At 50.1% G+C, this 25,144-nt stretch overlaps 1 protein-coding gene across 1 annotated transcript in view; it reads right to left on the bottom strand.

The window, feature by feature from the left end:
• Nucleotides 1-23,647, bottom strand: part of fkbp15b (FKBP prolyl isomerase family member 15b) — a 31,211-nt gene extending 7,564 nt beyond the window's left edge. Inside the window, exons 1-24 of the mRNA XM_088940672.1 lie at nucleotides 23,373-23,647; nucleotides 16,631-16,737; nucleotides 15,665-15,743; nucleotides 15,158-15,227; nucleotides 14,582-14,656; nucleotides 13,556-13,654; nucleotides 13,239-13,388; nucleotides 12,876-12,944; nucleotides 12,105-12,248; nucleotides 10,312-10,454; nucleotides 9,122-9,170; nucleotides 8,058-8,177; nucleotides 7,476-7,566; nucleotides 6,889-7,001; nucleotides 6,692-6,770; nucleotides 6,237-6,346; nucleotides 6,005-6,103; nucleotides 5,551-5,645; nucleotides 4,898-5,000; nucleotides 3,954-4,125; nucleotides 2,887-3,023; nucleotides 1,455-1,610; nucleotides 417-569; nucleotides 159-251 (exon numbers count right to left, since the gene is read on the bottom strand). Of these exons, the coding sequence (XP_088796798.1) occupies nucleotides 159-251; nucleotides 417-569; nucleotides 1,455-1,610; nucleotides 2,887-3,023; nucleotides 3,954-4,125; nucleotides 4,898-5,000; nucleotides 5,551-5,645; nucleotides 6,005-6,103; nucleotides 6,237-6,346; nucleotides 6,692-6,770; nucleotides 6,889-7,001; nucleotides 7,476-7,566; nucleotides 8,058-8,177; nucleotides 9,122-9,170; nucleotides 10,312-10,454; nucleotides 12,105-12,248; nucleotides 12,876-12,944; nucleotides 13,239-13,388; nucleotides 13,556-13,654; nucleotides 14,582-14,656; nucleotides 15,158-15,227; nucleotides 15,665-15,743; nucleotides 16,631-16,737; nucleotides 23,373-23,422 (2,556 nt within the window). The 5' untranslated portion in view covers nucleotides 23,423-23,647. The remainder of the gene's footprint in view (nucleotides 1-158; nucleotides 252-416; nucleotides 570-1,454; nucleotides 1,611-2,886; nucleotides 3,024-3,953; nucleotides 4,126-4,897; nucleotides 5,001-5,550; nucleotides 5,646-6,004; nucleotides 6,104-6,236; nucleotides 6,347-6,691; nucleotides 6,771-6,888; nucleotides 7,002-7,475; nucleotides 7,567-8,057; nucleotides 8,178-9,121; nucleotides 9,171-10,311; nucleotides 10,455-12,104; nucleotides 12,249-12,875; nucleotides 12,945-13,238; nucleotides 13,389-13,555; nucleotides 13,655-14,581; nucleotides 14,657-15,157; nucleotides 15,228-15,664; nucleotides 15,744-16,630; nucleotides 16,738-23,372) is intronic.
• Nucleotides 23,648-25,144: the final 1,497 nt, after the last annotated feature.

Raw genomic sequence — 25,144 nt, 5'->3', positions numbered from 1 at the left:
GGAGAGCGAGGAGAGAGAGGGTCGGACAGGAAGTGTTAGACGCAGGTCTCAGCCGGAGTACTGAGAGAGTGATGAGACAGGAGCTCGCACAGGAAGTATTAGACCCAGGTCTTAGCGGTCCCCTGCCCCTCCCCCTGGAGACAGTGGGCGTGCCCTACCTCATCTCTCAGGGCCTGCAGCTCCTCTCCCGTCTCCTGCTGCTTCAGCAGCTGCTGCTCCCCTGAGTCTCGGGCCTGCTTGAGTGCGGACAGCTAGGGCAACAAGATTGCAACTCAGGTTTCAAATATTCGCTTAAATCCATTCAGCCCTTCAGACTGCTGCATTTCTGCATATTGTTTTTGTCCCGGTACGAATAAAATCATCCTTCCGCCCCGGGCGCTAGCGACAAGTCTGCCTGCCCGCCCGCGGTCGCTCACCTTGTCCTGCAGCTGGGCCAGTTTCTGTTCCAGGCCGTCCCTCTGCTCCGTCAGCTCCGCCAGCTGGCGCCCGTGCTGCTCCCTGGCCGCGGCCAGCTGGCGATCGCACTTGGCCTGCCACTCGGCCTCCAGGTCCGTCTGCAGCTGGGCCATCTAAACACAGGCAGGCGCCCTGCTAGTTCCTGGTGCAAGTCCTTGCCGAGACGGTGCAGTGACTCCTTCCCACCTGCGTTGGGGGCTGGCCTGGTGAGCCTCTGGGCTGCTCCTGCTTGGTGCCGTACCCCCCCCCCCCCATCGGTTCTACCCTCCTGTCTTTACACTGTATCGCTGTACAGGAGGCACCCTCTCTCCCTCTCTGCGGGCTGCACTCCCTATCCCCTCTAGGCAATACAGGCGCCTCTGCTATAACGCGACAGACGCGTTCCTGTTAAACCTCACGTTACGCACAACCGTGCCATAAAAACAAGAGGGCTTATGGGAAAAACAGGGTCAGGGGCAGCAGACCGCTCCAAACCTAACCGCATGCCTAACCCGAGCTTCACCAAATTTAATCATTATCCTAATCAAAATGTTAGCACAGTTTAGATACATGTTCAATTCATCATAAAGAAATACTACAGTAAATTTAGGAAGTGATGTTCGCCACCTGACATTTTATCCCCAGCACGCTTCTTAGACACATTCCTGTCACCTTGTCCGCTCATATTTCTGGCAGTGCAGATGCGTTCGAGAAAACAGCGCGAAAATTGAGGAGCACCTCCCCGATTAGCACTTCCAAGCCACAGCCCCTGGGACAACTGAGCATCCCGTGTATCCCACCGCGGACCGCCGCGTTACTCCGCGACGCAAGACGTGAACCTGTCGGGGATGAAATCGCGTACAAGCCAACGCGAGTTTCGCATTATACAGACATCATTCCCCCCGTTTACCAATTTGTTTTGGAAACAGCAGAGATCACTATACTTCCCTCTCCAAATGTCCTTTCCCTCTGTATTCCACCTTGTCTCTCCCTCCCTCCCTCCCCCTGCAGAGCTGTACCTGCTCCGCAGTGGCCTGGTCGGTGCTGGTTCTGGCCCGTCTCAGTTGGGCCCGCAGGTAGTCCAGCTCCTGCTGGTTGGAGCGCCGCGCCTCCTCCAGCTCTTCCTCCTGCCGCCGCCTCTCCTCTGCCCACTTCCTCTTCCTGTCCGCCAGCGCCTGAGGGCAGGGACACGCGGTCAGCCCTCACACACTGGGGCACGAGCACGCGGGCAGAGACCCTGGCGTGGGAGCAACACTCCAGGCTTCAGGACAGTAACAAACGGAGAGGAGGCGTTCAGCCCTCCTGATCTACTGTCTGGAAGTTTGGAATCCTCATCCCAGGATCTCATCCCGTGGTTTCTTGAAAGAAGCCACAGAGTATCGGCTTCTACGACGTGGCTGTGGAACTCGTTCCACACTCCCACCTCCTCCGCCAGCAGCAATATCACCCTGGCCAGTACCCGGATGGGAGACCTCCTGGGAAAGCTAGGGCTGCTGTTGGAAGAGGTGTTAGTGGGGCCAGTAGGGGGCGCTCACCCTGCGGTCTGTGTGAGTCCTAATGCCCCAGTATAGTGATGGAGATGCTATACTGTAAAAAGGCACCGTCCTTCAGATGAAATGTAAAACCAAGGTCCTGCCTTGGTCATTAAAAATCCCAGGGAGTTTCTAAAAAAGAGTCGGGATGTTACCCCGTCATCCTGCCCAAATTTTTCCCTGACCTTTACCAATCATGGCCTCCTAATAATCCCCATCTCTGAACTGGCTTCATCCCTCTGCTCTCCTCCCCACTGAGAGCTGGTGTGTGGAGAGCGGACTGGCGCATCACCCAGATGGGGCTGCACACTGGTGGCGGTAGTGGGATCCCCCATTACATGTAAAGCACTGTCAGTGGGGTGTCCAGAAGAGGCTAAGGAATTATTACCACCTCCTGTTGTACAAAGATATGCGTCCTGTTCTCAACTTCCTAAGCACTTCTACGGCTTTTTCACTTGTGTCTTTCTAGGTCACATTTCAATGTTCATTCAAAAGAGGTCTACGGGATGCTTATCATACCTTGCATAAATCAGGGCATGCAAAACAGATTTTTTTTTAAATAAACTGAATACAATCTTCTTACAAATCCTAAAGTACCCAAACTGGTTTATTGGTGTTGGGATTTTAATCCAGCCGATCAGAGATAATTGAAGGAATGGAGGACGTGAGTTAATGAGAGGTTATCACCCGTGTAGTGACAGGGGTGTGGAGGACAGAGGGTCTCTGCAGAGGAGACTGCAGGACAGCAGAGGTTAGGGTTCTGGACTCGTAACCGGTTGGGGGTTCGAATGCGATGTAAGACAGCGCTGTTGTACCCTTGAGCAAGGTACTTCAACCAACCTGTAATACCAGTTAAGCTGCTTCGGACGAAAGTGCCCACTGTGTAGAAACACAAACGTCTGCGAGACAGCCAACTCACCCTGTCCAGCCCCTCCTTCTCGGCCCGCAGGTCCTGCAGCTCCTCCTCCTGGTTGGCGGCTCGGACCTCCAGGTCCTTGCGTCGCTGTTTCTCCGCGCGGTACTGCGCCTGAGCGCGCGCGCTAGTCTCCCCCAGCTCTGCGGGGGGGGGGCAAAGCAGGAGCTCGCGGTCACTGCCCTGGCCGTCTTCCGCCCTCCCGAGACGGACAGGTCGCAGAAGACCCGTTCAGCGCTAAACCAGCGATGGCGCTAACAAGGCTTCTGCGTACTACCAGGTCACGTTGAGCGATGCTGGCCCGTTTGTTTAACCGGAATGCAGCTCCTGACACCGGAGCACAAAAGCTCGGGGAAAAGGATTTTAGACGAGCTGACACGTTAACAAGCCAGGGGGGTGCGTGGGGCCAACAGGATACAGGTTACACCGAGAGGACAGCAGGCAAACGCCAACAAGGCCTGCAGAAGGGCGTGGCGGCACTAGAGATGGCGAGAACATGCAGGAACAAGTATCTCAGTCACCGGCACCACAAGTACAGCCCTACCTAGGAATCAGTAAATACCAGAGTACACCACTCTCGGTGGCGGTGCGGTGGCTCTGTGGCTCAGGATCTGCGCCTGTGGCTGGAGAGTTGCCGGTTCGTATCCCACAGCCGGCAGAGGAATCCTACTCCGTTGGGGTGCTCCAGGGGTGCCATATAAATGGCTGACCCTGCGCTCTGACCCCCAGCTTCTCTCTCCCTGTCTGTGTGTCTCATGGAGAGCAAGCTGGGGTTTGTGAAAAGACGAATTCCTAATGCAAGAAATTGTATATGGCCAATAAAGTGATCTATTTCTTATCTTATAAAGCCAGAGCACAGCTCACAAAAACAGTTTGAGAATGGTGACAAATTGAAGTGACTGTGGTCGTCATGCTTTCGTTGACCGCACTGTTGTTCCTGCAAGATCACCGCTTTGGGAATTCCCTATGAATTAAATGGCTGATTTAACCCTGCAGTGGGGTCAGACTAGGTACGATGGGCCTTAGTGGCTCTGAATGGAGGCTCTGAATGGAGGCACTGAACTCCGCCGTACCTGCCAGCTGTGCCTGTAGTGTGCTGATCTGGGCGCTGTACTTCTCTGCATCCTGCAGGGCGGCGCTCAGCTGGCTGCGTAGCTCCATATCCCTCTGCTGGTGGGAGGTCACCTCCAGCTGCAGCTGGGACACCCGCGCCGTGGCGGCTGACAGCTCCTCTGTCACCCGCACCTAGGAGAGGGAGAGAGAAGCTGAGACCCCTTCGCGCCATTGGCAGGGAGATGGGCAGGGAGCTGGCGGGGCAGACTGAGAAACTCCAAACCACACGCAGGGGGACAAGGCACTGCACAATGTAATCAAAGGCAGGAAGAGGAAATGAATGAGGAAGCAGAAGCATGGTGAAGTGGGAGCAAGTGAGACTCGGGGGGCATGAGAGGAGGAGAGGGGAGGAAAGGAAGCAAAGGAGGCTCACCTGGTCCCACCCAAGCTCCTGTGGCAGTGCATGCTGGGAAGAAAGAGCAGACAGTAATAGAAGCCCACAGAGCAATCAAACAGGCTGGTTAATCATCACTAGAGCCCAGAGGAACAGCAGGGGTTATCAACTTCACGAATCGCGAGAGCAAAGAAGTCATTACAGGAAGCCCCGCGTCTCCAGAGACAAAAAGCAACAACTCATGTGTTTCAGTGCTAACCTATAAGTCAAATCCCATCTCGGAGCTTATCCTGACCCTTCACCCAAGCTTATTTATAAAAAACAGCCGAATACCAAATGTTGTCTTAATATTAAGCCCCATCTTTAAACTCACCACCAATTCTAAGAATTTCCCTAATTCAATCGAAAACCTTACCCAGACCACTAAAAAAAAAAATCACCAAAGATGATCTCAATGCTTAACTCCATTCCCATCTTTAAGACTGAACGCAGCCCTCATTCAACGGGAGTGCTGAGTGCTTATGAGTGCTGTGCAGAGCACCGAGTCTGTGCGGGATCCAGCACTGGTACCTTGTCCTGCTCGGCCTGGAGCACCCGGGCCTGGTTCTGCTCGCTGGTGTTTTTCAGAGAGTCGTTCCTCTGCTCCATCAGCAGGTTACTCTGCTCCACGTACCTGTGAGCGAGCGAGAGAGAGGCCAGGGAGTTGCATGGGGCCAACAGGATACAGGTTACACCGAGAGGACAGCAGGCAAACGCCAACAAGGCCTGCAGAAGGGCATGCCGGCACTAGAGATGACGAGAACATGCAGAAACAAGTACAGCCCTACCTAGGAATCAGTAAATACCAGGGTACACCACATAGGTGGCGGTGCGGTGGCCCTATGGCTCAGGATCTGCGCTTGTGGCCGGAAGGTTGCTGGTTCGTATCCTGCAGCCGGCAGAGGAATCCTACTCCGTTGGGCCCCTAAGTAAGGTCTTTAACCCCAACTGCTCCAGGGGCGCCTTTAAAATGGCTGTCCCTGCGCTCTGACCCCAAGCTTCTCTCTCCCTGCCTGTGTGTCTCATGGAGAGCAAGTTGGGGTATGTGAAAAGACAGGTTCCCAATACAAGAAATTGTATAGGGCTGATAAAGTGATCTTATGTAGAGACAAAGTGCATTTGTAACTGCTTGAAGAGGCAAGCGCTGATGACATTGTGCAGCCATGTCAGCACGTCTGTCTGACCTCTGGTTTTGGTTGAGGAGCTCCCCGATTTTCCTGTTCTGCTCTTCGATGCGGGCACTCTTCTCAAACACCTCTTTTTTCAGACACTCGTTCTCCTGCAGGGGACACCAGGAGAGAGAGTTGAAGAAAGGTCTGGGCTCAGAGAGGGCAGGAGCAGGAGACCCAACCCACCAGCCATCTGACTGACACGGAGCCAGTGGGACCCTTTACCAAAGGGACAGTATGATTGTTAGGACACTGAGCGACTAGGAACTAAACGAGGTAGGGTGATTGGCCTTCTCTTATTTCTCACTTTTAGTATGCCAGAAGAGAAGGAAAAGGCTGTAACTGAGACTGATTCACGATGCAGAGAGCTCACTGCAGCTTTGGAACAGAGTGGAAACTGCTTTCAAAAAGTCTCTGTGTGTTAAGCAGATGCTTTTAATTGGCACACTGATATCGCGAGGGAGCTCACCTGGATGATCCTCTGGATGTTGTGCATAATCATGGCAGTTTCCATGGACATAGACGAGAGCCCAAGGGACACGCCCCCCTGCTTCTGCATGTCATCCACCTGCCGGGCGACGAGGGTCAAAGGTCAAAGGTCAAACAAGTGCCCATCTTGGTAGAAAGGTACTGACAAAACCCCATCCTCCCCCCCCCCAACCCCACGCACAGGATTAAGAAGTGCACGACCCCACACTGACCTTAGATGCCAGCTGGTCTACCTTGTCCGCCACCTTCCCCACGGCCAGACGGATTTCGGTGTTGTACTGCCGGGCCTCCGTCATCAGGAAAGAAGTGATGTCACCAGGGGCTGCAGAGACGCCGCCGCTAAAGGTCACCTATGAGTCTCTTCTATTGTAGCCCTTCTGATCTATTCCCTTTCGCCATTCTAATTGCTGCAGGCCTTACAAATGTTTGCTCAGGTATGCAAGGTGGATCCATGTAAATGAATGATAAAGCACAAGGATGTCTGAGTACATTTTCATGTGTTATTATTATTATTCTCACCTGTATCATATCTAAAGTGTATATAAATTGTGCAGCTATATTACCGCTATGTGTGTATTTGGAATAACTGGTCTGGGCATTTGTTTTTTTCGGAATGCAGGACCTTCTACATGGTCTGTGCAGGGGTGCAGCATGCCAAGTGTCCTACCTTGATAGGGCACAGTCTGAGCTGGGTACACAGCCTGCAGCTGGGAGGGGCTCACAGATGACTGGGCATAGGGGTATGACTGCAGGAAAAAAGACAGAACATGAGATAAGGGTGGAAGAGTCATCCTTCTACAGCAAAAAGGTCACATTTGTCCTCCTTTCTTTATAATGCCTTTTTTTTTCTCCATAACGGTGCACCTGGAAGGCATGGGCGGAGCCTGGCATGACCGGTTGAGGATGTGCTGTCGTCATGGAGATGGGCAGCAGGGCAGCAGAGGATGCTGGAACTCCAGGAAGAGGATGTGGAGACACTGTGAGGGAGACCGAGCAGAGCGTGGCGATTACTTCTTTGTTGGAGGAAAGGTGAATCGTATGTTTATGATCGTTTATGTGTGGCAACGCTTCATGTTAAGTGGCTGTTCTTAAATCGATTTATAACCAAAGAGAAATCAAATACAGGAAATCAGAACACGGGCTATAAAGTGTTTCCTGATTGCTGATCATTTCCCTGAAAAACAGAGTACCCTCTGATGCTCTAAGATGAGATTTTTAGCATTCACAAGTGTAATTGGATTCACTGGAGTTAGGTGGTTTAATCTTTTATGAGAGAAAGAAAAGTTCAGAATCAGTGAAACATGAGTGCAGAGGAGGACAACAGGGGAGGAGACAGGGGCGGGGCAGGCGTGCGATGGTGGTGGCAGGGGGGCGGGGCAGGCGTGCGATGGTGGCGGCAGGGGGGCGGGGCAGGCGTGCGATGGTGGGAGGGAGGCCAGGAGCCAGCTCACCTTGCACAGAGGCTGGAGGTCCAGCTGCCATTGCTACAGGCTGTGGGGCAGCGGTACTGGGGTGCTCTTTCACGCGAGACATACTGGGGTCCTTCAAACACAAGGATGATGATGATGATGATGATGGTTATGTACAGCCATAGGCATTAAAACGAGTGCACCTCTCAGACTACAGTTCCAGTCAGGGGAGTACACACACAATCCCACTGAAACTGGCATGAGCAGCTGCAGACTTAGCCGATAGCAACGTGCTTGAAACACTAATCCACCGGTTTATTAAGTAATAAACGCTATTTGACAGCTCATGCCTCTTTTAATGTTTACGGAATCCACATTAATCCACAAGTTGTGGTTAAGACACTATTGTCAGTTAAAGAAACACATCTGCAACTCTAGAAGCGTCTAACCTCTCAGCACACTTACACATAGCCACATAAACGTGGCAGGACTGGCAGAGACTTTTGTTGGCATCTCTGATCAGTTAGTTGTTAGAACAGAAGCTGCTGCTGTTGCTGCTGCTTTGGGTTTTGAAATCACCCACCCGCACTCTAACCAACCCCCCCCCCCAAAAAAAGCCTTTACCTCCATCTCCGAGTCGCTGGAGTCTGGCTGGGAGGACACTGCCCCCGTGAGGAAGGGTAGCATCGGCTGGCCCATCTTCGCCATGCGGGAGATCAGCTTGGCCTTGGTGGCGTCTGGGTTCTGCGGGCCGGTGTTGGTGGGGGGACACAGTTTGAGTGGGGGTTAACACAAAGACAACACTGACGTTGAGCACTGAGGAACTCCAGGCACAGCAAGACCGTAGAGGGCAGCACTGTCTGCTGCACCGTACCTCACCAGAAGCATCACGCCCCACCAGATACCTTGTATTGGGCCAGAAAGTACAGAGGGTTCCCCAATTTACGCGAGGGTATTGTAAATTTAGGGTAATTTCAACTACGTTTTCCTATTTAAAATAATGGCAAATGCTATAGTTGCGTTCCGTGCGCGCAAGCTTGACCCTACTTACACCCTACAGAGGAGAATGATGGGACGTGCCATCGACTAAATACCTTCAGTACATCAACTTGTAACACGTACAAAACAAAAACACAGTTCACACAGACATGTATACATAAAAATACATAAAATAGTAGAAAGCATCAGTTATGTTTACTGTAGAGGGAATTTGAGAGAGAGAGAGAGAAAATGTGAGAGAGATATAAATTTTCAACCACAGCATCACTGTGGACCAGCATTTCCAACATGACACTCGCTCGCCAACAGCGTAACCAAGCGGCGCACGTTATTTTGACTCGCGCTGCATAATTTAAACAAAAATATACTTAAGGGTACAGGGCGTTATTTTACAACAAAAACGCGCATTTTAAACTCGCGTAAAACGCAGACCCACTGGACTGCAAGTCCCTTTCAGACATGACAAACCAGGAATAACCTGCAGTTATTTATGGCTATCGAAACTCTAGAACCGATCGGGCAAGACCTCTGAACCAGCGTTTCCTGCTTGGGGGAGTTCCAGGTCTGGCTCTGGAGGGGTTTTAGGAGACGGTGGCAGGAATCCTGACACAGGGGGCGGCGGCGGCGAGCCAGTTCCCAGATTTCCCCCAGCCTGGGAGGAAACGGGACGCAGGGGGGAAGACTCTCACCGTCAGCTGTTCGCTGAGGGAGTTGGACTTGGCGCGCAGCGGCAGATCTCTGCAAGAAGAGAGAGGAAGACAGAGGGGGCGTCGTTGGAGGCGAAAACTGAAAAGGGAAATGAACGTGTCTGTAATCTAGCACAGGAGCCCCCCCCCCCCAAACTTGAGACCACAGAATCTAAAAAAAAAATGGAATTTTTACCATAACAATTTCAATTTTCACATTTTAAGAACGTGAGGACAGGTTACAAACGTGAGAAGGTCCTTTGGCCTGTCTAACTCTTTTGGGTAGGAGGAGCTCACTGGACTGGAGGATCTCATCCGACCATTTCTTGAAAGAAGTCAGGGTATCGTTTTTTTTTAAACAACATGGCTGGGTACTTTATTCCATACTCCCACCATGGTGTAGAACTGTTCATCCCTCAAAACAGAAAACAAACTGATGGATTCTGGGATCCCTTGTCTACAGGCACTGAAAGGTAGCCATGGTTACGCACCACACCCTCAAGATCCCTGCAGTGCATTTCAGCACACGCCGAAGAGATGAGATAAGATCACTTTACCAGCCCTATACAATTTCTTGCATTAGGAATTTCTTTTTTCGCAGACCCCAGCTTGCTCTCCATGAGACACACAGACAGGGAGAGAGAAGCTGGGGGTCAGAGCGCAGGGTCAGCCATTTATACGGCGCCCCTGGAGCAGCTGGGGTTAAGGGCCTTGCTCAGGGGCCCAACGGAGTAGGATTCCTCTGCCGGCTGCGGGATTTGAACCGGCAACCTCCCAGCCACAGAGCCCCCGCTCCGCTTACAGCCTTGTGATAGATACCGCACAACCAAGATGAAAAAGCTTCAGACTCACGCAGGCCATTAATAACATGGTCCCGGATGTGTCTAACTTATTCCAATGCACAGGAATTATTTAACAGATCAAAATACACAGTAAAGCAATTCTGGCAGTTTTAGGTTTTTAGGAGCCGCAAGGTCAGTAACAGAGACCAACCCCTGGTGTGAAATATTGCATTTTTGTTATTTTATGTCATTAACAATAATTGAAAATAACGGAAATCTATCTTCCTTTGTACTTCTTTGGCACAATTTGTACAAGAAATGTACAGCTCAAAAAGCCTAAAAAGAGATCAAATATCTATACATGCGGAGTTTTTAACCAGACAGCACAGGTGAGCAGAAGCTGTCTCCTACCCAGGCTTGGGCGGGGTTGAGGCGAGGGGCTGCAGGTGGGTTTCGGAGCCCAGGCTATCCACGCTGGGGGCGGGCGAAGGGGCCGCCGAGTCCCGGGACCCAGCACCGAGCCGGTCAGTCCCGGCGTCCTTCGCGAACTTCACCTGCGACAAAACGCAATCCGAAAGTCGTCACACCGGAGGGAAAAATAACAACCCAACAGATTTCCATTTCGCTGATAAAAATAATAAAAACGAATCTGCTTGGAACTTCCATAACGTTCCAGAACTTCCACAGCCTGCAGCCCCATCACCCTGCAACTCCCCACTGGCTGCCCACTGAAGCTCAGCAGGTAAACAACCCAATCTGAGTGGACTAACTTGCTCAAGGGTACAGCAGGACTGCCCCACCCACAACCCTCCTGTTATAATATTATTATCATTATTAATTGCTTACACTTATCTAGCGCTTTTCTGGACACTCCACTCAAAGCGCTTTACAGGTAATGGGGATCCCCTCCACCACCACCAATGTGCAGCCCCCACCTGGATGATGTGACGGCAGCCATAGTGTGCCAGAACGCTCACCACACACTAGCTCTCAGTGGGGAGGAGAGCAGAGTAATGAAGCCAATTCATAGATGGGGATTATTAGGAGGCCATGATTGGTAAGGGCCTATGGGAAATTTGGCCAGGACGCCGGGGTTACACCCCTACTCTTTTCGAGAAACACCCTGGGATTTTTAATAACCACAGAGAGTCAGGACCTCGGTTTTACGTCTCATCCGAAGGACGGTGCCTGTTTACAGTATAGTGTCCCCGTCACTATACTGGGGCATTAGGACCCACATGGACCGCAGGGTGAGTGCCCCCTGCTGGTCCCACTAACACCTCTTCCAGCAGCAACCTTAGTTTTTCCCAGGAGGTCTCCCATCCAGGTACTGACCAGGTTCACTGACAGCTGAGCCCTGACCAACACTGCACACTTGCAGCCCCAGACTCAAGCCAGAGTGCAGGGCATCAGCCTCTCCCGGCAGGATAGAGCAATGGAGCCCAAGAGTCTAACTCATTGGAACCAGGGAGCTGTCTCAATCAAACATTATTTTCTTGTCTCAAGCCAGCGGCCACACCAACCTGCAACTCACAGCTGGCAGCCCCACTGAAGATCAGCAGGTGTGAGCCTGGCCAGTACCTGGATGGAGACCTCTTGGGAAAAAGGTTGCTGCTGGAAGAGGTGTCAGTGGGGCCAGTAGGGGGCACTCACCCTGCAGTCTGTGTGGGTCCTACTGCCCCAGTATAGTGACAGGAACACTATACTGTAAAAAGGCACCGTCCTTCGGATGAGACGTAAAACCGAGGTCCAGACTCTCTGTGGTCATTAAAAATCCCAGGGTGTCTTTTGAAAAGAGTAGAGGTGTTACCCCGGCGTCCTGGCCAAATTTCCCCCTGGCCTTTAACAATCATGGCCTCCTAATAATCTCCATCTCTGAACTGGCTGCATCACTCTGCTCTCCTCCCCACTGAGAGCTGGTGTGTGGTGAGCGTTCTGGCGCACTCTGGCTGCTGTCGCGTCATCCAGGTGGGGCTGCACATTGGTGTTAGTAGTGGGATTCCCCATGACCTGTAAAGCGCTTTGAGTGGAGTGTCCAGAAAAGCACTATATAAGTGCAAAGAATTATTATTATATTATTTTCAGGCATTGTTTATCTCAGCTGGGCAGGTACTGTACAGGAGGGCCTAGTTATTGCAGTTCAAACTGACTCAAGTGCTTCCACTCGTAATTAGACACTGGTACCGAAAGAGTCCTGGCCCTACCCTGCGGATCTCGGTCTCAAAGACGAGGGTGCTGTCCGCAGGAATCCTGCTCGGGATGCCCTGGGCACCGTACGCCAGGCTGGGCGGCACACACAGAAGACGGCGTCCTCCCTTCTTCATCCCAACCATTCCTTCTTCCCAGCCCTGGGGCAGACAGCATCCGGACAGAGGGCAGGAGAAAAAGAGGGGATGAGACAGGGGAAGCAGAGTGAGGTTCCCTCATCCACTTTCAGAAGGTTTTAAATGCGGAAAACTAAGAGGCAGTCTTGATATCTAGGCTGTTTATTCCAATACAGCTGAAGAGTTACAATCTTTTATCCCTTTTCTCCACATGACAGCACACAATTACTAATCACAGCGCCCAGGCAGAGCTTCCGAGTTAACCGGAGCCAGTCTGCGCTTATCTCGCCAATCATCTCTTAATCGGGCTTTTTAAGAACTAGAACTTCATCATTTTAGACCTCAAGGAGTGATGGAGACTCATCAAGGCCTGGAGTATCACTCTCTCCCACCTTGATGGCCTTTCCAAGGGCCAGGAGTATCACTCTCTCTCACCTTGATGACCAACCCCAAGGGCCAGAGTATCACTCTCTCTCACCTTGATGACCTCCCCAAGGGCCAGGAGTATCACTCTCTCTCACCTTGATGACCAACCCCAAGGGCCAGGAGTATCACTCTCTCTCACCTTGATGACCAACCCCAAGGGCCAGAGTATCACTCACTCTAACCTTGATGACCAACCCCAAGGGCCAGAGTATCACTCTCTCTCACCTTGATGACCTTTCCAGCCCCCAGCTTCAGACGCAGCAGCTTGTCCTTGTTCACGTTGGAGTCGAACACCTATAGGGGCACAGGGACCAGTCAGCGCACTTTAGCCCTCACCGCACTCATGCAGCACACTCAAATTCACCACCGCTTGGTGTGCTGAAAAGGCTGTCCAGGAAGCTTTCGTTGTGCTAATTTAAGAGTCCCCACAGGTAAACAGAGCTGTGAAAGATGCCACTTTTCAACAGAACCATCTAAGACGCAGATTATGTTATTCATCTCAGTGTCGAGCCTTAAAGAGGGCTTTCAGGAACCCACAGCACGACTGTTTTGTGTGGCACTTTCTGCGCGTCTCCGTGTTGGTCATACCTGCCCGATGGCGTGGTTCTGCAGCAGCCAGCCTGTGTACGCCACTTCCAGAGAGTCCCCCGTCTCCACGGCCTGCCCCTCCCCTAGCACCAGGTCCTGTATCACCACAGAATCCAGAGAGGGGGCGCTGTTTCCCTTAGCCACACACACCTACAGAGAGAAACGGAGCTCAGATACCGCTGGCAGCGTCAACTTCAGACTGCGTCTTCAGACTGACCTTGCACTTCCTCTCCTCACCTCTTTCCTTCCTTTCCTACCATTCTCCATCTCTCTTTCGCCCCTACGTCCTGCCTCTCTCTCCTTTCCCCATCTCTCACCTCCTTACAGAAGTCCATCGCTGCCTTCTCCGACTCAAACATCACAGACCAGTTCTGCCGCTGGTCATCGTAAAAAGACCCATAATTACCGGGATGCACCTGTGAAAGAGAGGAAAGCATTGGACTTTGTACAGCGTCGTACTACTGTTGTTGATTTTCAACCACATCAAGATGAGAGTGTGTCTAACAGCTAATATCCTCTTCCTGGTTAACCTTTCACTAAGCAGAGATCCCATAATCCCTCTAGGATTTATATTTCAGAACATTTCCAGTGCAATGTTGCTCCTCACTGTTTTTCACCTCGTGTTAGACTACGCAACCTGCCAACTGGCAATTTTTTCTCTTTTGCCAGCACCTACATCGCCCTATAACTCATGTCTGGCAGCCCCACTGAAGCTCAGCAGGTGTGAGCCTGGCTGGTACCTGGATGTGAGACCTCCTGGGAAAAACTATGGTTGCTGCTGGAAGAGGTGTTAGTGGGGCCAATGGTCTGTGTGGGTCCTAATGTCCCAATATAATGAGGGTGACGTTCCACTGTAAAAAAGGCCCCTTCAGATAAGATGTAAAACAAAGATCCTGACTCTCTTTTGTCATTAACAATCCCAGGGCATTTCTCAAAAAGAGTAGGGGTGTCCTGGCCAAATTTCCCATTGGCCTTTACCAATCATGGCCTCCTAATAATCCCCATCTCTGAACTGGCTCCATCACTCTGCTCTCCTCCCCACTGAGAGCTGGTGTGTGGGGAGCGGACTGGCACATCATCCAGGTGGGGGCTGCACATTGGTGTTGGTAGTGGGATTCCCCATTACCTGTAAAGCACTTTGAGTGGAGTGTCCAGAAAATATATATGTGTAAGGAATTATCATTCTTATTCTTATTTTTCTTAGTTTTAAGACTATTCCTAAACCATAAACCCATGGCTGCAGCTATAGGTCTGCTACTGTAACGGACACCCCCCCCCCCCCCCCCCCCATTCAACAGGACACACACACGCACACACGAACTCCCTCACACCCCGACTCTCACCGTGAGGGTGAAACCGGGATGGATCCTGGCCGAGGTCACTTGTTTCTGCTGGCTGGCGTACAGCAGGATCTTATACTTGCAGGAGCACAGGGAGAGAGAGAGAGTCATGCGAGTCATTTACTCAGCGAAGGGCAGACCAGACATCACAGGCCACACAGAACACACCTTACACAGTACAAGAAGCAGACTGCGGTAGAAGATGAGAAAGGTTACAAGTGACAACAGCCCTTTTGATAGCTGTTAATTAATTCAAAGATCTCCTCTGGTCATTCACCGAGAGATTCCAGGGCATTGTTGCTCAGCTAGTCACCAACTGACACAACACTTAAACCAGGTTTAAACTGTAAGGGAGTGTGAACTCCTCCACATGCTTTGCAATCAAACTCTGCTTCTGATAATACTGATAAACAATCAGATAGCTCTGTTGCAGAGAATTATTAAACAGCTCCAAACATTACACAAACGCTGGTGCTCACTCCTTGAACTCAAACTTCAGCGGGGCGTTTGGGACACCCTGGTTGCTGAAGAAGTGAGCCAGTCCTGAACACGCCGTCCAGGGCGGCAGACTCCTCTTACCTCTCGGTTCGCGTGATTTCCCAGGACTGCAGCTCCCAGCTTCCCCTGTTTCACGTACTGCCCGTTCACACTGCCCACACAGACAGACGGAGAAGCAGACCGGTCAGCTAGGGAGCAAACCAACACCTGTCCCAAGCAAAGTTACTAATGCACCCCCCCCAAGGCAAATCTAGCCAAACAGAGAAAAACAGCCTTTACATTAGCAATTTATACAGATGGTCTACAGATTTATAAGGCTAAAGTAGCAGTCAGGCGATTGGTTAATCTGAAGAGAACTGCATTTCTCCTGGAGCTCTCCTAGATCTAATGTCCACCACAAGAGAAGACATTTGAAGGTCTTTGAGGTGTTTTGAGATTCTACAGTTGTTATAATAATATTTTACAATATTGTAATAAAGCCATTATAAAAGCCAAGCATTTCTTGTCCTGGGTTAAATGATCCTATCTAGCAATTGCACAGAAAGATGGCAATTTAGCATGACCTTCACAGTTTTGATTGGCACTCACTAGCGGAAGGCAAGCACGGCAGTAGCCAATAAGACGGCAGGAGCTTCCGGGGGAGGGGCTGGCTTTTGAGAGGGCGGGCCTTCAAAAACGAAACAGAACCGGAAAATAGTTTAAGGGGCAGAAATGAAGTCAGGATGCTTGAAAAGACAGATAGTAAAAAAAACGACAAGATCTCTTTCAAAAGTATTTCAGGAACAGGGCTGTCTAGGTGTGGCATTTGTCTCCAGAGGCGAAATATTTGGTAACCACCACAGAAAATGTAAACCTTGCACAAAATATCATTTTAATAAAAGCACATATCACCATTACATTGTTTTTCCATGCTACAAATCAGAGGCATTTTTCCATAATGGATGGGCCTTTTGCAAATGGCGAGAACAAGGCTTCTTGATGCCCATTTATAAATCTATAAAACAGGTGGATCTGTAGATTAATGAAGGAATCACGAAAGAAAGTGTGCTTTGTGCAGAGATAAAGTCACAGATGGGGTGGATGGGAATGAGATAGCAGGTTGAGTGTACCCAAACCTCCAGAAGTATCATTGGTGGCGGTAGTGGGATTCCCCTTTACTTTAAAGTGCTTTGAGTAGAGTGTCCAAAAGTGGTCTATAAGTGTAAGGAATTATTATTATTATCACCTGGGCAGTGGAAGGAAATTGGAGATCCTGATGAAAGCACATGGAAAACACAAATCTAAACTAGACCGCAGTTTTAGGGAAAACATCCCTGCAAATTGATACCTGTAACACTTGTATGCTGGCAGGCAGGGGCCACAACAGGTTATTGGTGATGTTACGCCACCTTGACATCACTGTTCCAGTGCTGGACTGACCAATCAGAGACCAGCATTCTCTCCACACACAGTATATGTGTTGTCGAGAAACATTTAGAGCCTACAGCATGTAGGGGATGAGAGTCGATTAAAGAAGTGTTTATCCCGTGAGAGAGCTCAGCCTCTTCCTCTTACCTGCATGAGCAGAAGCTTTCTTGGGCTGTTTAGGGGCTGTATACTGGAAAGATTCATTCCCCCGAATGGCTGCCTGGTCCATTCCAAACAGAGAGGCCAGCTTAGCCCTGAAATCACACACACACAGTTTTAAAAGACTGGAACCCCCCCCCTCCAAAATAAACCAATCAAAGGGTCACTACTCCTCTTTTCTGGAACAGCAAAGCTAGGAGAGACATAGCAGCATTCAGGTTCTTCAATGAGGAACTGGCAGCTGTCACTCAAACCTATTAAGTTCATGTTCACGTTTGTTTGTCATTCCAGCCATATACAAGTATACAGCGGACCGAAACATCGTTCCTCCTGGTCCACGGTGCAGATGCAGACAGGACACTGACACAGGCATTGTAGACAGGATACACACAGTGCAAAGTGCAGATAGTGCAAATTACAAGGCAAATACATAATACAATCTACACAACCCACTGAGGGGGATTTAAACCCAGTTTCTGGAATTGGAGTGGGTGCAATGAGATTCCAGGGTGTTGAGGAGCCTGACAGCCTGCAGGAAGAAGCTGTTAAGAGTCTGGTGGAGCTGGCCCGTACACTGGGATATCTTTTCCCAGATGGTAGGAGGGCAAAGAGCTTATGGGAGGGATGGGAGGGGTCATCTACTTTACTGGAGGCCCTGGGTGTGCAGCGTTTGTGAGAGGTGACAGAAATGGAAAGGAGCGTGCAAAATGGAGCTTATTTGGTCTTTACAGTATTTATGCATATGGAAAAGCTCACGTGCCCCAGACTCTGCAGAGTAGAGACCGGCTGGTGGAATCCTACAGCAGGCCTCAGATCGTCACTACGACATCGCTGGCCTCCATTACAAGGGAAAGGCTAAAGGTCAAGAAATGGTTAAGGCAGAGACTGCAATGGAGTGGCAGTTGATTTGAGAGAGGTCTGCATTCAACTCCGAAACTGCATGCTGGCGCGTCGAATCAATCCGACTCTCGTCCTGAATGGCCGCGTGGCACAGAGATAATCCCGCCATTGTTTTTGTGCTTGGCTGATAATGACTACCGCCCCTTATCCAAAAGTAATCTAATTTCCCCAAAAATGCACAGAATGCAATTAAAAGAGATGAATAGGGGGAAAAGACCGACCTTGTGGTGTATGCAGTTTGTCTTTAGGGACAAAAAAAACTGTTTTGGGCTCAACAGTTCTTGGATCGTACTCTAAAAAGGCAGAAATCTGTGTGTGTGTTCATGTATATACACCCTTGTTTGTATAGTCTCCAAAAAAAAAAAGGCAGAGATCTTTTCTCTTTCCTCCTGCAGAGAGGGCAGGGTTCCAATGCAGTTGTAAGAACTTGTGCTTTGCGGTTATAGCTCTGTAATAAATCTTTGCCTTTTAAGCCACAGCCTGGTTAACATAACACATAACCTAACCACAAAACAGCTTAAAAGTTATTTCTTAAAATGTTATTTCTCCACCTCTGAATTGATGAAGTAATATGGATAATCCAGTGCTGCAGCTGACTAACTAACATTATTGTAAGAGGCTTCAATACACTCTTGGGTTTCCAGACTTATCTGCTGCATCTTTAATGTCACTATGCAACAATGGACTAATGTTTAACTGTTATCTCACCCGTACTATTACCTAATAATGAACCAGGTAACTATCACCAGTAACCACATCTTACAATGTACCTGGATTCACGAAAACACACATCATATGGGAACATGTAGCAGAACTGAAGTCATCCATGACAATGAACTTATTAAGCTGTCTCTCATGGGTTACCAAATTAAGATGGACCGAGCGCTTTTGTTAATTCCCAAATGAAGAGCACATAGATTTAGAAACAGGGGCGTGCATGTTGGCTTATGGAAATTGTTCTCGTAACCACTGTGCCAAATAATGTCTGCAATGCTCTTACCAATTTGGGGATTTACAGAAGCGGCTAAGATTATCGATTAGTTTCTGCGCCAGACAAGTCTTTCAGATCAAGGATCGGAACACGGAAAAAAAATAAGTGCGATCCAAAAGAGGTAATGCGAAACTTACAAAGGTGTTCCCTTTGCTTGACTTCCCTACATAAATAACAAGCAAGATGTTTTCTCTTTCGTTTTGATTGCGCTTAGACTCTCAGAACTGACGCTCGGACACCGACACCGTGCACTTCAAGAGACACCGCCTGGCTGGCGGAGAGGCCTCTTGAGAGCGCACAAGCTCCCACAGGCCGGTTACTCACGGTCACTCGTCCGGCGAGCAGAACTGAACCAGGACTGCCCGCACGCGACTCGACACGGCACAAAACCCATCTCCGGGGCTTTTGATAGCTCCTGCCTTGCGGCCGCCAGATCCCAGAGCGGACGGTCACGCGCTGGCCTCCACGTCCACCACCTGCTCTGGGCCGCTCTCAAACGGAAAGGTGGAGCAGGCTTGATACTGACCCTTGGACCTCCTGCCACAGGTAGTCATTGTCCCACAGCGCTGACATGACGGCGTCCCAACTGGTCCCACACCAACTCCTCCGTCTGGGGGAGCAGTGACGAGGGAGGAGAGCTGCTCCTCAGGGAGTCACTCTCCTGTCTCTGGTTCCCCGGCTCTCTCTCTCTCTCTCTCTGGGCCACTGAGCGCTCCTAGATCGCACCCACGTGACACTTTCAGCACCAAAACTCAAGGAACACAGGGCCGGCCGCGAGCAAACCGCAGGACAGGCAGGACAACCCCCCCCCCCCCCATCTCCCCCTCCCAACACACGCCCCTGCTGAATCTCAGCTCTGCTTCTCTTTTCGAGACGGGAGACAGGCTGCAGACCTGCAAACCCCAGCAAGAGCAGGAGCACAAGGGACCCTCTGCCTTAGCTGGGAACATGTGAGTGGAATTAGCAGGCTGGGCCCCTCCCTCCCTGACCGACAGCGAGAGCCCCATCCCTGGCAGCCTGCCTTATCGGAGTCACCACCAGCACTGCTGTTGGACGAAGGGGATAGCACCGAACAAACGGAAAAGAACACACTTTATTGGCCATATACAATTTCTTGCATTAGGAATTTGTCTTTTCGCAGACCCCAGCTTGCTCTCCATGAGACACACAGACAGGGAGAGAGAAGCTGGGGGTCAGAGCGCAGGGTCAGCCATTTATACAGCGCCCCTGGAGCAGTTGGGTGAAGGGCCTTGCTCAGGGGCCCAGCGGAGTTGGATTCCTCTGCCGGCCGCGGGATACGAACCGGCAAATTTCCAGCCACAGGCGCCGATCCTGAGCCACAGAGCCCCCGCACCGCCCGTTGAATAGACTAGGACAATAGACTAAAGCAAAAAAAAAGGACAATCAAGCTAGAGGATTGAGCAACGCTTTCTCCCTTCCTTGACTGCTTTGAGGACAGTACAGTACTTTTCCAGCAGCTATATCACCCTGCAGCTCACAGCTGGCAGCCCCACTGGAGCTCAGCAGGTGTGAGTCTGGTCAGTACCTGGATGGGAGACCTCCTGGGAAAGCTAAGGAAGAGGTGTGAGTGGGGCCAGCAGGGGGCGCTCACCCTGCAGTCTGTGTGCGTCCTAATGCCCCAGTATAGGGACGGGAACACTACACCGTAAAAGGACACTGTCCTTTGGGTGAGACGTAAAACCAAGATCCCGACTCTCTGTGGTCACTAAAAATCCCAGGGCACTTCTAGAAAAGAGTAGGGGCGTTACTTGGGTGTCCCAGCCAAATTCCCATTGATCTTTACCAATCACATCCTCCTAATCATCCCCATCTCTGAACTGGCTTCATCACTCTGCTCTCCTCCCCACTGAGAGCTGGTGTGTGGGGAGCGGACTGGCGCAGCATCCAGGTGGGGCTGCACACTGGTGGCGGCAGTGGGATTCCCCATCACCTGTAAGGCACTTTGAGTGGGGTGTCCAGAAAAGTGCTATATAAGTGTAAGGAATTATTATTATTACAGGCCTCCTGTCTCAAGTGCTTACTGGCTGTGCTTTGGACCGAAAGCATTGGCACAGTGGTCCAGGGGAATCGGGTGGGGGGTGGCCAGAGGTGGGCAACACTGCTTATCCTTGCACACTTCTTAGGACTCCTAGCGACTGGAACGGGACAGCCCCATCCCGAATCTAGAGTCTGTCTGCAGGCTTTCCAGTTCTCTTTAAAACAGCAGCACCAGAAGACCTGGGGCCTCTTTATTAATAATAATTAACAATAATTGGTTACACTTATTTAGTGCTTTTCTAGACACGCCAGAGTGCTCCAGTCCGCTCCCCACACACCTGCTCTCAGAGCAGAGTGATGGAGCCAGTTCAGAGATGGGGGTTATTAGGAGGCCATGATTGGTAAAGACCAGGGGGAAATTGGGCCAGGACGCCGGCGTAACACCCCTACTCTTTTCGAGAAATGCCCTGGGATTTTTAATGATCACAGAGAGTCAGGACCTCGGTTTTACGTCTCATCCGAAGGACGGCACGTTTTTACAGTATTGTGTACTCATCACTATACTAAGGCATTAGGAACCACACTGACCACAGGGTGAGCGCCCCCTACTGGTCCCACTAACACCTCTTCCAGCGGCAGCCTTAGTTTTTCCCAGGTGGTCTCCCATCCAGGTACTGGCCAGGCTCACACCCGCTGAGCTTCACTGGGCTGCCAGCGGTGAACTGCAGGGCGATATGGCTGCTGGCTATAAATTAAGCCAGCAAAGATCCCATTAAGCTGTTTAAGAACCAAGTGGGAACTGAAGTCTACAGAGACGGAACTAGACTGCTCTGTTGTGGTTATCTAGCAAGCCAGGCACACTGCGATTCTGTGGCGCTAGTGTGTTCTGTAAAGAGACAGTATGTGTTCAGCTCTGCACTCGGAGCTAAGAAGCCGTTACAGGCACTAGTGTCTCCTTCGTGGGAGCCTTATCACGGATAGAAAAAGTGACAGACGAGATCCATCTAGCTCATTTCATCGTGAAGGAATCGATACCCGTTAGGAGTTAACAATTAGGTCCTCAAGAACTGTTCACCGTTTGGTACAGTCCGAGTGGGCTGAGGTTTCTTCAGGTGTATCCTATGCGTGATTAACATACAAGGGAATAGGGTCTTAGGGCGACCTAACTTTCTGACCTTGTTCACAGCTCATTTGGTAAGAAACTACTACTGACCCATCAGAAATGTGCCGTTTTTGTTTGGGAAAATTTGCAATCATCTTTTAGAATAAAAGTCCGTTGCTGCTCTTAGGAAAGCGGGTGAGAGTCGGGGTTACCTCTGTCCTCCTCTCTTCCTCGCAATAAAGAAAGCTCCAGCTTCGTTTACCGGAGTCGTGGGGTTTACTGGCAAAAAGGGGTCTATAAGCGGCTAGTATCCAATGAACTGGAGGCTCTCACGATGCTTCGTTTTTAATTGAGGCGGCGCTCTCTGTAAACACGGACGTGTCCAACAACGCCAACGAAAATCAAGCCACTAGCTCGGGACTTTACAGTAGAAAAAGTTGCATGCTCACATCAGGCGCCAACAACAGAACCCGGATCCAACACTTCACATCCAACATCTTCAAATACGCCGGGCGCCCAGAAAGCACCAATTCCTCCTGCAGAACGAGGGATTCGTTTAGGCGGTGCGATGCGCCAACTTTAATCTGCGCTGCAATTAGTTGAGAAGCAATGTCACTCCTCGCCCGTCCAGACGCCCCCTCTTCCCTTCAGTGGAAGCCACTTTCAGCTTTTAATCGGAGGCATGCCTGCCAATCAAAGGCTTCCCCCCCTCCGTGATTAAAGAGCCTTCTGGATGGAATAGTTAGAGACCATCTGCGCCTGCCGCTGCAAGCTAATGGGAAATTAAACGGGACCAGTCCGGCAGCGCTCTAATGAACCTGGGAACGGTGATCGCTCTTAATGCATTAAACACGCAGCGCAGAGGGACAGGCAGGTAAATTTCAACACCACATGCTCCGAGAGGAGAAAAAAAAATCACTTCATACAGAAACATTTGAGCGCCCAGCAAGACACCCGGCAGGATGCAGGGGATCCGTCCGCGCTGGTCTCCACTCCGCGAGCGACTCTGAGACCTGTTGCCTGTCAAAGTGACTTTTGAATCCTCTGCAATACGAGAAGTGAAATATAGTGACTTGAGGAAGTTGTGCACGAAAGGAACGGCGGATCGTTTTTCGATCGCATGAGGAAGAATTCGCGCCCCCCCAGGACCCTCCATATTTCCATAATAGGGTTTTAAAACCCGCCCCCCCCCCCCACATGCAAATCCAGTCCTTGCCCCCCTGGGCAGGGGAGATGCAAGAGAAGTCACAGCGCCCTGAACCCAGCCCAGGCTCACCGGCACATTTCAAACGGGCACTGCTTGGGCGACAAACTCCACGCCGGCTCTGTGAACAGGCTCCTCTGCACAGGTGTCAGCTATAGCGTTGCTCAAACACAGGAACTTCATTCAAAACGTAACTGCGACGGACAGAAATGAATGGAGGATAAGACTCGTGTTTTGTTTGTTTTTTTTTTTTTAAGCATTGCGTCCTGCGGTATACATACCCGAGCCCGACCGTCTTCAATAAATGATGCACTTTCCAGTGCTCTATGCGTTTCTCTCGTCGTATATTTAAATTCCGCACTTTGGAGAGCGCACCAAATTAAGAAAACAAAAAAGGAATACTTTTGTTGCAGTAAATTCTCTATTTACACGCAGCTACCCAGCTTCGTGTACCTACCGGGCGATTGTGGAAACAAATGCAAATTGCTGAAATTATTTTTTTTAAAAAAGAATAAGGTCCCGTTCAATTACTCACCCGCCCGTGGGAGACAGAAAATCCCCGTCGTCGTCTTCCCCCCCGAACATGTCGCCCACTGACGTGATTTTTTCCCTGGGATGACAGACACACGGGCCCCACCAGGTGCTCACCGCCTCTAGATTGTCGGTTGCCCTTTCTCCGGCAACCTGTCTGCTCCTCCGAAAAGTAGCGTTAGCACCCCCTCCCTCAACCTACAGCCCCTAAAAAAGTTCAATCGCACCGGGGCGCAGACATACCTATAACTCCCACTTCCCTGTTGCTGGAAAGAAATCAGCTGACTCGGTCATCTGATGTCGCAAAACAGAACTAGCCACCACGCCCCCTCAGCCGTAAAGCGCAGCGCAAAGGGGCGCCCTGCTTTACGGCAATCTGTAGTTCTAAAGTCGGTTCGGCTCAGCTTCCTTTCTGCTAGATCACGGTCTTTCAGTAACATCTCCACGATGATAACAACGCCTAATATAAACTTTATCAATGTCTATTATCAGATTGGGGGTACTACGAATGAGTCAAAGGTCAACAAAGACTCGGAGTGCTAGATTACTTTATATTTCTTAGCACCCGGTGTATTTAGGAAACCCGGTGGTCGTCTGTTTCAAATCCCCGACTGCAGAACTAAGGGTAAATACTTTGCCGTACGTCTACATATTTGGTGGGTTAATTTAGAAATAACACATCAAAGACCCCTGCCTGTTTCTACGAACAGCACACAAGGCAAAGTTACGCTGGATGCTTAGAGTCTTGACTTTCATTGGGTTTTGGTACACGCACGCAGTATTGAGTCAAGTGGCGTTTCTCTTGATCATTTATAAAACATTTTTAAATATGCCTTTGACTCCATTGTTTTTTTGTTACACCGAAATGCGGAAATATTGAAAAGCAAAACCTTGAATCGACTATTGGTGGAAGTAAAACACCAAAGAAATGTTTATTAAAGCTACAGAAATGTAGCGCCTGGAATGGTTTAGATCCGGCGAGAGTTTTACGGATGTATTTTTCGTGCCTGGGGGTCCAGTTCTGTTTTAGCTTTAGTTCTTAATTATGCATGAACAATCGTATGTATCTTATTAAGATTAGTTAATAATTAATCCCAGACTTTGCTCATATATTATTATCATCGTTGTTATTATTATTGATGATAATAATAATTTTCTTTTTCTCTTTTCAGCATGGAATAAACCTGTTATTGTTGTTGTATTTCTGTCTATTGTCTTGTCTTCTGTTCTATTTATATACCGCACCTGAGAGACTAATGAGAAACACTTTTCACTATACTATGCACCTGTGTAAGCAGAATGGGAAATAAAGTTGAATTGAATTACTTGTCCTTTGTAGCCTACGCATGCTGACGCAGCTACCCACCTGAACTACTCATTATTATTATTATTATTATTATTATTATTATTAATAATAATAATACGCGTATACAGAGTAGTGCTTCACAGGCCTGCAGTGCGGGGTCGTGACCGCTAGGGGCAGTGCGGACACACAGTAAAGTCCGCTCTTGGACTCGGTCTCCTTGGTGACAGGAAAGTTTGCCCGTGGGCTGAGGCTCAAGCCATGCCCCCCCCCATCTCCTTTCGTGCTTGTAGTTTTGCGTGGAGGGCTAAAGATGAAGGGGATTCTGCCGAGCTGAATCTGAATCTCGCGTTTTCTACATCTGTTTTAATCTTCGTTATCACCGCCATAGGCTGCAGGTGCCAAACGGACTTATTTATTACCGGAGTCGACGCGTCATTTGTGTCTGAATCGCCTGCAGTCGGTCTGACGAT

This window comes from Atractosteus spatula, chromosome 23, assembly GCF_055471065.1.
Source record: "Atractosteus spatula isolate fAtrSpa1 chromosome 23, fAtrSpa1.hap1, whole genome shotgun sequence".
Classification (NCBI taxonomy): domain Eukaryota; kingdom Metazoa; phylum Chordata; class Actinopteri; order Semionotiformes; family Lepisosteidae; genus Atractosteus; species Atractosteus spatula.
This window is presented reverse-complemented; position numbering and strand designations above follow the sequence as displayed.